The sequence below is a fragment of the Macrotis lagotis genome, chromosome 1 (assembly GCF_037893015.1).
Source record: "Macrotis lagotis isolate mMagLag1 chromosome 1, bilby.v1.9.chrom.fasta, whole genome shotgun sequence".
In the NCBI taxonomy this organism is placed as follows: domain Eukaryota; kingdom Metazoa; phylum Chordata; class Mammalia; order Peramelemorphia; family Peramelidae; genus Macrotis; species Macrotis lagotis.
This window is the reverse complement of record NC_133658.1, coordinates 657,658,525-657,669,890: the sequence shown is the minus strand read 5'-3', so window position 1 is coordinate 657,669,890 and position 11,366 is coordinate 657,658,525. Positions and strand designations below refer to the sequence as shown.

The 11,366-nt window shown below is 34.4% G+C and overlaps 1 protein-coding gene across 1 annotated transcript; it reads right to left on the bottom strand.

Moving 5' to 3' along the window:
- Nucleotides 1-9,153: 9,153 nt before the first annotated feature.
- On the bottom strand, nt 9,154-10,224 carry LOC141522470 (glyceraldehyde-3-phosphate dehydrogenase-like). Its single transcript, XM_074235951.1, has one exon. It carries the CDS (start codon nt 10,222-10,224, stop codon nt 9,223-9,225), a length of 1,002 nt encoding a protein of 333 aa, XP_074092052.1. The 3' UTR covers nt 9,154-9,222.
- Between the last annotated feature and the right edge of the window lie 1,142 nt (nt 10,225-11,366).

The window sequence follows — 11,366 nt, the reverse complement described above, 5'->3', positions numbered from 1 at the left end:
ACTTCTAATTACATTATTTATAGTGGAAAAAATCATTCCCTATGTATCAGGTTCATAACTCATCAAGAGTTCTAGAATAATTAAAGACAAATATTGACATACCACTATATTTCTATTTCTATTCATGTCTCTTTTATTCTATGGAAAGAATAACCATCATGATTTCAAGTTGTATTTTTTCCATTCTGTTAACTATTTCTTTTGTGTAGTCCATGAAGTTATGATTTTTAATTTCCCTTTTATCTATTCAAAAATATCCTGTGGTGGTTCTGTGTTCTCTTGAAAATCCTTAGGAACTTCTCATTAGGAGTTGACTCAATTTTATTTTTATTTTCATATATAGTTACAGATATTTAGACTTAATTATGTCATCTGTAAGTCTAGTCTGTAATATCTTCCCTGTTGATATATCTCTTTATATCCAACCAAGGTTTATAGCTGATTCTCAACCTTGTTAGACCTTTGTTAATTTGATTTTTTCCTCCTAACATTTCTTTGTCATTTTCTAACTCTTTTTCTTTTGTAGATACATATTTTGAGAGCTGAATCAAAATTCTGTTTTGGGCTAATTTTAGGGTGGAGAAACCATTTTAACTAATCCCAGTCCAAGCCTCAAGTGACTTATAGGGGGATAAAATTAGCCTCAACTGGATATCAGTATTGTTTTCTTCAGGCTTGGTTTATAACCATGAATTGCTGGTGTCTTCCTCCAGGTCTCTCTCTTCTTTTGTTTTATGGCTGAATAGCTACAGAAGAGTGCTCTGTAACCTCAATCATAGCAAACATCCACTTTCCTCTTTCTCTACAACTTTTGAATGCAAGGGAAGGAGATAAGAATAGGTTTAAATTCTATTGGTAGTTTCCACCAAACAACCGGGTAAGAACAAAACCAAGGTGTGCTAATAGAGGCTGATGTAGTAGCAAGGAAGTTTATGAGTGGAGCACAGACCCATGTATCCAATTATGCTGCTCTGCCAGAGTGTGGGGACTGGTAGGGAGAGAGTGCTAAGTAATCATGTTGAGAGTTCTCAGTTAGCTTTTTCTTTTATTCATTCATTTGGTTATGTTATTAGACATTTTCTTGCCATAACCTTTAAGGACAGCTGCAATTACTTTATATCTTCCACATCCTCTTTGTTAGGATGTATGGAGAGTCTGTAAAGATTAAAGAAAATCTTTAATCCTCCACCTTGTTGGTAAATACTATCTTCTTCTCATGGGTAAATTTCTTAACCTTTAGTCATGTAGTAAAGGTCATGTTGTAGATTTCTATTTCTATCTGGGAAGAAATGCATATCTTAAGTTTTTAAAATTTTAAGACATATATTCTTGCTTCAATCAATAAATAGCATTATTAAATAATACACATATATATGCATATAAATGTCCCAAATAAATGTGCAATTTTGACGAGTTTTCTCATGTGTCAATAAACTTCTAGAATTTTCTTTCTGTCTCTCTTTTTTGTTTACATGACCATCCAAACTATATTTTAAGTATATATTTTTTTGTAATAGCTATTGTGGTACTTGATGTGCAAAAGAAATCATTATTATATGTGTATATTTGCTAAGAATTATAATTTTGGAGGAAAAAATGATTAATTTAAATGTTATTATACTCAATCAATTTCCCTTCTTTGCCATACAACTAATATTTTCTTTTACTTTTTTAGGTAAAACTAGATCAACTGATTGATATCTACATAGATATACTTAAGATAAATTAAAACTGAAAACAAAGTGATTTTTGACTTATTGGAAGAGGGACTCATTAGAGATGTAAATAGCTATAATATATATCATGCAACATATTACTCTATTTACCTCTCTAATCATGGTACATTTAATTTTACTTTAGAAAATAAGCATAAGCAAGCAAAATATGTGAATATAATTATAACATGTAATAAGATGAAGAATGGTAGAGTATGAAGAAGTAGATGAAAAGGTAAAATTCATATTTGGTAAAAAAATGGACTAATTCCTTATATAATTTTATACTGATTGAATACTCTAAAAAGAATAGAGAGATAGCTGGCAAGAAAATGTGAAGATAAAAATATAAAATATATCTGTCAATAAAGAAAAAGATACAATTGATTATTTGCAGCTGGATTCAGAAGTTTGCTAAGGGTGGGAGAACCTAGAACTAGCTTCTTTTAAGTGAGGAAATCACAAAATTTTTTACCTGGGGTGTAGGAAAATGTAATTCACATGTTGCTGCAAAATAATACAAGCTAATTTACAAAATTCTTTAGAAGATAAAGAAAGTGATTTTTTTTAAAGATAGTAAGTTTAAGTAAAGACAAAATAACTACAAGATAGGCTGGTAATAACATCGAGGACAGCTAAGAATCTGGAAAGAAAATCCACAACATGGTAGTTGGGCTTAGATAAACTTGGATCTGACATAGAGAAGTATGGGCAGAATGTTTATATGGATACTAACCCACCTCCTGTGCAGAAAGGAGTTAGGGTAGGGATAAGGAAGACACTAGGAAGGACTAAGGAGTGGTTTACAGCATAACATAAAGCTGTGTTTCTACATATGCCTGGAAGAGGTAAAATTATAAATTATAAATTAATCTTAAATTCTTAAATTAAGGTTAAGAATTTAGACTACCTTAGCTGAAGGCATCCCCTTGATTGGGAGTTAGGGCCTTTGCTAACATTATGAGGTATAAAGCATGGTGAGACAAGTTGGGAGATACTAGTTTAGATAGAATTAAATAGAAGGCTAATATAGAGTCAATAAACTTCCCTAGAAGGTTTAATAGTTTCAAGAGATAAAATATTTTAACAGAGTATCTGTTTGCTAGGTATATTCCTCACTCAAGGAATATAGAAAATATTTTGTCTCAATGCAGAAAAAACAGGGAATATTATATTTCCCTCTGCTCAGTGGTCCCCATATTCAGAGGTTACATATTCTTCAAGGAGAGTCAGAATTATGGGATCTGATGCTGAGTGAAGGAAGTAGACCCAAGAGAACAATGCTCACATCAACAACAACATTGTGAGATGAACAACCTTGAATGAAGCAGCTCCTATCAGCAATTGAGAGAGCTAGGACAACAGTATTAGACTGGCCATGGACTATATTATCCCCATCCAGAGGAAGAAAAACAAAACAAAACAAAACACACACAAAGAAAAAAAAAAACAACCCTGCAGAATCTGATGAACACTTCGTAAAAATTATCTCATATGTATCTCTTTCCATTAATCCCAATTCCTTGTGCTGAAAATAACTAATACTAATCTGTAAACAAGTTCATCAAAATATGTCTGTACAATGCTAATTTAACGATTCGCTGATGAGTGTAGGGGGTGGGAAGGGAAGTTGGAAGGAAATTTAGTAACTTGAAAATATACATATGCAAATGGATGAAAATATATAAATGAATGAATAAAGAAATATAAATAAAAGGAGAGTCAAAAGACTTCGAAGAAGACGAGAATGTTCCAATTTCATGGGGATATCCAATTTCAGGGATGAGGGACATAGGCAATATACAAAAAAAAAAATCAAACTGTCATTTAACAAATAATTATTAATTGCCTACTATGTACCAGGTATAGTTGAAAGAAATTACATTTGAGTGAAGGAGTAATTTCTGAAATAACTCTGTAAATCACTGACTAATTACACAGAAGTTCCATATTAATTTTTATACCTGATTCTATCCAAGACATAGAAATTTAAATAGTGAAATAATCTCTGCTCTCAAAGAGCTTTGATATTTAATGAAGAAGGTGATAAAATCTATATGCATACATATATACAAATACAGAAGGGAAATGAATGGCAACATACCCAAAGTAGTTAAATTTACAAGATAATTAAGGAAAAAGTGTGCAAGTTATTTGGAAAGATCACAAAAGACTTCATATAGAAAATGATGCTTGACTGGAGTCTTCAAAAAATATGAGTGCATGAGGTGAGTTAATGAGGGAGAGAAATTCAAGCATGAAGACCAAAGTCAATACAAAGTCAATGGACATAGAAGGAACATCTTGTGTGAGAAATAGAGAAATGGCCAGTTCAGGCAATCATAGCATTTACAAAGGTCAAAGGGGGAAGCACATAACTAATGGGTACAAATGGCAGATTAAATCCATGTGGTAACATCTTTAGAAGTTTAACAGAGAATGTTATATTTATCCTGAAGGCAATGGGAGCCACTAGAGTTGATGTATTTGAAGATAATTCAGCAATTCAGTCACTGAATTGATTTTTGTTTTTGTTTTTAGGAACCAAGTATATTCTAGGCACTATTCAAAATAGGATGCAAAAAAGGCAAACTGCTCTAGAAATGTTAACATTCTATTATCTGGATACAATATCAAAACAATTCTGTGGTTATTAGAGCTATTTATTACAGGGAAGGTAAACTAAGAGCGAACACACAAATGAGCGTGGAGGGGAATAGAGAAACTGCAAGAAGAATCCAGCAGATGGAAGTTTTTAAGTTCAGTCTTGAAGCCAGGACGTCAAAGAAACTAGAAAGCATATAGATACATGGATGTTTCAATCATGAGAGAAAGCCAAAGCAAATGCATGTAGCTGGGAGAGGGATTATCATGCATAGGAAACAGTATATAGAATACATACCATAAAGACACATTGTAGAAAATATAAATGAGAATAAATCTCAAGGAGATTTATAAAGGAAGGGAAGGGTAAGGTTGCAAAATGTTTTAAATGAGAGAATTTCATATTTGATCTTAGAAGTAAAAAAAGGCACAATTAGAGTTTTTGAATAAAGAGGTGACATAGAACTGTACTTTAGGAAAATCACTTTGACAGTTGAATGAATGGATGCTAGATTACAGTGGCTAAAAATATAAGGAATGAAGAATTAGAAGGTTATTTCAAAATCCCAGATGAAGAATGAAATAGTTGGTAGAATTGTAGGGGCTCTGTGATAGAGAATAGAATTTATAGAAAGAGAGGTTGTAAAGTCAGAAAGATAAATTGTGACAACAGATGTGCTATGTGGGGTGAATCTGAGTAAGGAATCAAGCATGCTAGTACTTAAGGAAAATTCCTTTGGCAGTATTATAGAAGATGGACTGCAGTGAGGAGAGATTTGAATTAGGCAGACCTGTTGCAGTTTTCTAGTGAAAGATTATCATTTTGGAACTAAGTTGATGGTTGTATAAATAGAGGAAAGGAATTTAATTATCTCCAGTGATGAGAGAAATAAAAAGAAGCCCAACTAACATTTTTTCTCATACTCAGCAATATTGGAGGAGTTGTGAAAAGATAGATATTAATGCTAGAGTTCTTTTTTTATTGTTGTTCAGTTGTTAGTTGTCTGATTTTTCACAACCCCAAGGACCATAGCATGTTAAGTTCATCTGGCCTCTTCTATTTCCTGAGGTGTGTGTATTGTTCATTCAGTTTTCTTAGCAAAGGTACTGGAGTGGTTGGCAATTTCCATACTCCTGTGCATCATATTTTGTCAGAATTCCCTACCATGACCTGTAAAAACGTACTACCAATTAATAATTTCCTTGGACTATGCAAAGTCCCTCAACTGTGACAAAGCAAGGATCCAGAGTCATTGGAAAGAGAGAAATAAAATCAAATCAGTAAGTTTCTCTCAATGTGGAGAAGTGTGATGTGTTAGAGTATACACATGAGTAAGTATATTATAAGATAATTTGAGGAAACTGGTAATACTAACAAACAATTGATTAGAAAAAACTTTTCAAAAGCACTGGCACTTGATCCCACACTTTAAAAGAGTTAAGATTTTTAACAAAAGGAGATTTAAAAGAATATATGAAGGATAGGCTGTGTAAATTAATATAGGTAGAAGCTCAAGTTCAAAGTTTGAGGAAGAAGAAGTACTCTTGCAATTTGACAAAATGTAAAGTTTGTGAAAGTTATTTTTGAGGGAAAAGTCTGGAAAGATAGATTAGATGCAGTTTGCAGACAGATTAAAATGGCCCACATAGGAATTTGTAATGTATTTTGCAGACAGTAGAGAACCACTTATATTTTTTAAGTTTTTTTTTTTTTTTGCAAGGCAATGGTGTTAAGTGGCTTTCCCAAGGCCACACAGCTAGGTGATTATTAAGTGTCTGGGGCTGGATTTGAACTCAGGTACTACTGACTCCAGTATTGGTGCTCTATCCACTGCACCACCTAGCTGCTCTAGAACACTTATTTTTTAAAGAAAATAGAATTGGCTAAAAAAATCAAATTTACTACTTATCTAGGGCCTAAACCTGAGACTTCTGAGAAAGCACAACTTCCGACTCAGAAGTACTTTGTGTTTTCTCCAGAAGATCTCTGGAGGTAGAGAGAATTTCTCTGCACACCCCTAAACCATTAGCCATCATATCCAAGTAAGGCAAATATGTTTTTTTCAAAAGAAGAGGGAATGATTGAGAAAGTATAGAAATACAGATCATAGAAAGACCCTACAAAATAATGGACACATAAAAATGCTTATTTGAGAAATGAAGCAATTTGGCAGAAACAAGAATTTTGGTAAAAAAGATAAAAGCTGTCTTATGATCAGTATTCAAACTTTGGAAAAGAGTAGAACTTGGGAATCAAGGTATGTAAAATACCTAGAAAATTTGTTTTGTTCAAAGAAAGTCCTATTAGGAAACTTCATAGAATGTGCACTTGTATTATCAAGAATTGTCTATTGTCTTTACCAAGTATAAATCCTATACATCTATCTTACTATCATCATAATTAAAGCTCACTCTTCAAGAAGCAGGCATAAGATCTTAGGAAAGTTATACCCTGCAAAAAGACTATGGGAAACTTCCAACATTATCAGCTCAGTAATGATAGATGCTTCATAATATCTACTAAGACCATCCCTTTAATTCTGAACTTTCTTATATGCATGCAACCAAGAAAGTCACACAATTTGTAGTTGTTAAATGAAATTCTACAGGTTATTATGTGGCTAAGCAGGCATGGTATATTACAAATTTCTGCTGATCAGATTCAGTTTATGGTCATTATTGCAACTGAAACCAAAAGATCCATCTAAATGACTACATGATTTAGACATAAAAGGTGGTACAATAAGACAATTAGGAGAATAAGGAATAGTTTACCTGTCAGATCTATGGAGAAGAAAAGAATGTATGAGCAAAGAAGAGATAGAGAACATTATAAAATACAAAATGCATACTTTTGATGAAATTAAATTTAAAAAGTTTTTGCACAAACAAACCAATGCAACTAAGATTAAATGCTTTTTAAATATTTCTGTAACTTGTCAAATATATAAGAACACAAGTCATGCACCAAATGATAAGTGGTCAAAGATGATGAACAGATCATTTTCAGATGAATAAAATTAAAGTTATTTATAAACATAAAAAAATACTCTAGAGGCAGAGCCAAGATGGAGAATGAAGGCAGGAAATCCCAGAAGCTCTCCTTTATATCACTCCAAATGCACTTAAATTATGATTCTAACTAAATTCTAGAGTGGTGGAAACTTCATAAAGACAAGAGAAATAATTTTATGGCCCAGACAACTTGGAAGATCTATGGGAAGGGTCAGCTCCATCAGGATTGGAGAAAGAAAATAACACTGAACAAAATCTTAAAAATCAATTTAGGTGAAATGGAAAAAGCAATCCCAAAGGGCAATGAGAAGAATGTCTTAAAAAGATTTCATCAGATGGAAAAGGAGTTAAAAAAGTTCTCTGAAGGAAATAATTCCTTCAAATGTAGAATGGAGCTAAAAGAAACTGATGACTTTGTGAGAAATCCAAAAACAATTAAACAAAAAAAATGAAAAACTAGAAGAAAATTGAAAATACTTCACTGGAAAAACAACTGATCTGGAAAAAAGGAGAGATAATTTAAAAATTATTGGGCTACCTGAAAGTCATGACCAGTAAAAGATCCGAGATTTTATTTTTCAAGACATTCTCCAGAAAAACAATTGCTCTGATATACTAGAAGCAGAGGGTAAAATAGAAATTGAGGGAATATATACCAACCATCTCCTAGAAGAGATCCCAAAACAAAACTTCCATGAATATTAGAGCCAAATACCAGAACTTACCAGTAGCCAGAAAGAAACAATTGAAATATCATGAAGCTACAGTTAGGACTATACAACATTTAGCAGCTTCTCCATTAAGGACTCACAGGGCTTTGGATATGATATTCTGGAAAGCAAAAAAACTAGGATTCTAACTAAGAATCAACCACCCAGTAACACTGAACATCTTATTTCAGTGGGAAAGATGGACATTCAATGAAATAGGGGGGGGCTTTCAAACTTTCCTGTTGAAGCAACAAGAGTTGAATAGAAAGTTTGATCTTCAAGTATAGGACTCAGGTGAAGCATAGAGAAGGTGGATGGGAATAGCAAATTAAAAGGGATTTAATGATGTTGAATTGCTTGTATTCCTGCACAGAAAATGATACTGATACTGATACTGATAACTCATGTGAACCTCCTCATTTATGAGGGCAATTAGAAGAAGTATATGTAGACAAGAAACAGTAGGGAGCTGAATATGAAGATATAATATTTTATAAAGATGGAGTTAATGGGCAAGAAAAGAATGTACTGGGAGAAAGGGAAAGAAGAGGTAGAATGGGCAAAGATATTTTACATAAAAGAGGCAAGAAAAAGCTTTTGCAATGGAATGGGAGGGGGAAGGTGAGGGGGAATGAGTGACCCTCTATTCTCATCAGAAGGACTCAGAGAGGAAATAACCTACACATTCAATTGGGTATGGAAATCTATATTACCCTAGAGGGAAAAAAGAAACAAAGAAAGGGGACAGGGGCAGGAGAGGGTGAGTGAAGGTATAGAAGAGAGGGAAGATCATGGGAGAGAGTAGTCAGATACAACACACATTGGAGGAGGGACAGGGTGAGAAAGAGAATACAATAAATAGTGTTGGGAAGGAGTACAGTGGAGGGAAATATAGCTAGCAATAACAACTGTGGGAAAAAATATGGAAGCAACTTCTCTGATGGACTCATGATAATGAATCCTACCCATTTCTTTTTTTTTCCACTGAATATGATGACTTTATTGATGGTACACAATAAAGGACTCTAGACTTCCCCCTACTACAGGGGTGCTTTGGGACAAGGATGTGAATGGGACACAGGATCCCTGGTAGAGGAATACATGTTAGGGATGTGGGCTCCCCAGTGATGTAACTTTATTTTTGGCTGGGGATGAAGATTCATCCATGGCTTCCCATTTTATTCTTTGGAGGCCATGAAGACCATGAGGTCGACTACACGGTTGCTATAACCATACTCGTTGTCATACCATGAAATAAGCTTGGCAAAGTGGTCATTGAGAGCAATACCAATGCCTGCATCAAAGGTAGACGCATGGGTGTCACTGTTAAAGTCACAGGATACAACCTGGTCCTCTGTGTAGCCCAGGATGCCCTTCAATGGTCCCTCTGATGCTTGTTTCACCACTTTCTTGATGTCATCATATTTGGCAGGTTTCTCCAGGCGGCAGGTCAGATCCACAACAGATACATTGGGAGTGGGAACATGGAAAGCCATGCCTGTGAGCTTTCCATTCAGCTCATGGATAACCTTGCCTACAGCCTTAGCAGCTCCAGTGGAAGCAGGGATTATGTTTTGGGCAGCACCATGCCCATCACACCACAGCTTGCCAGAGTGACCATCCACAGTCTTCTGGGTAGCAGTAATAGCATGCACTGTGGTCATGAGTCCTTCCACAATGCCAAAATTGTCATGAATGACCTTGGCCAAGGAGGCCAAGCAGTTGGTGGTACAGGAGGCATTACTGACAATCTTAAGGGAATGATCATATTTCTCATGGTTCACTCCCATCACGAACACAGGGGCATCAGCAGAAGGGGCAGAAATAATGACCTGTTTGACTCCACCCTTCAAGTGAGCCCCAGCCTTTTCCATGGTGGTAAAGACACCAGTGGACTCTACAACATACTCAGCTCCAGCATTTCCCCATTTAATATTTGTGGGATCCCGCTCCTGGAAGATGGAAATAGCTTTTCCATTGATCACCAGCTTTCCTTTCTCAGCTTTGACAGTGCCCTCGAACTTGTCATGGGTGGAATCATATTGAAACATATAAACCATGTAGCTGAGGTCAATGAAGGGGTCATTGATGGCCACAACATCTACTCTGCCAGAGTTGAATGCAGCCCTGGTCACCAGACACCCGATGCGGTCAAATCCGTTGACTCTGACCTTCACCATCTTGGTTCAGGAATGTGATTGACCAGAGCAGCAGATCCTTGCAGGGAGCTTGGAGAAGAGCTGAGAGCCAAATCCTATTCATTTCAAATGAATAGCTGATGGTGTCTGAATATAGATTGAAGCTCACTTTTTTTCTCATTTTTTTTCTTGAGGTTTCTCTTTCTTGGGGGAAGGGATTTTGCTTACACTTACAAAAATATTATTGTAGTAATGTGAAAATAAACAAATAATATTTTTTAAAAAGAAAAACACTCTAAATCACTGTTATTTAGACAATGCAAATTAAAATAATACTGGGGTATCACTTCAGGCCTATCAAATTGATTAATGTTACACAAAAGGAAGATGATAGATTTTGGAGGGATATGACAAAACTGGGAACCTAATACAGAGTTGGTAGAGTTGTGAACTGATCCAACCATTCTAGAAAACAATTTGGAATTATGCACAAAGGGCTATTAAAATGTTGATACCCTTTGATCCAGCAGTACTACCACTGTATATGTATCCCAAAAAGATCACTTTTTAAAAATACTCATGTGTGACCTAAGTCAAATTGCTTAAAGTCTTAAAATGAGGATAGGAGAAAACATTAAAAAAGTGAATGTTGAAAATTATCTCTAAATGTAATTGACAAAAATAAAATGCTATTAAGATAAAAAAAAGAAACTGAGAAGTCCTTTGTTCTTTTGCTATTCTGTAGTTTCAGTTTTGCTTGACTATTTGCTGAGGGATTATTTAATCTTTTTTATCTTAGTTTCCATATATATATATATACATATATATATTTATATATATATATATATATATATATATTTATATATATTTATATATATGATGAAGTCCTTCTAGGTCTAAATCCATTATCCCACGATCTATCCATGCCTGCCCATTCTTCATATTTCCAAAGCTGAATTCAAAAAGTTAGGTCAACATGCTGAAGAAACTGGCACTTTTTTTTTAACTTCATGGCAACCAGTGAAGGAAATAGTTCATCAATTCTTTGTTCATACCACATGAAAGATATGTCATCTTCTGTATTTATACATTTCTTTGATGATCTCCATTACAAAAGCTTTTCAGAGATTTTGTAGTTTGTTCACACCTAGCTTGCATCTTTATTGCCCTCTGGTCCTCAGTTT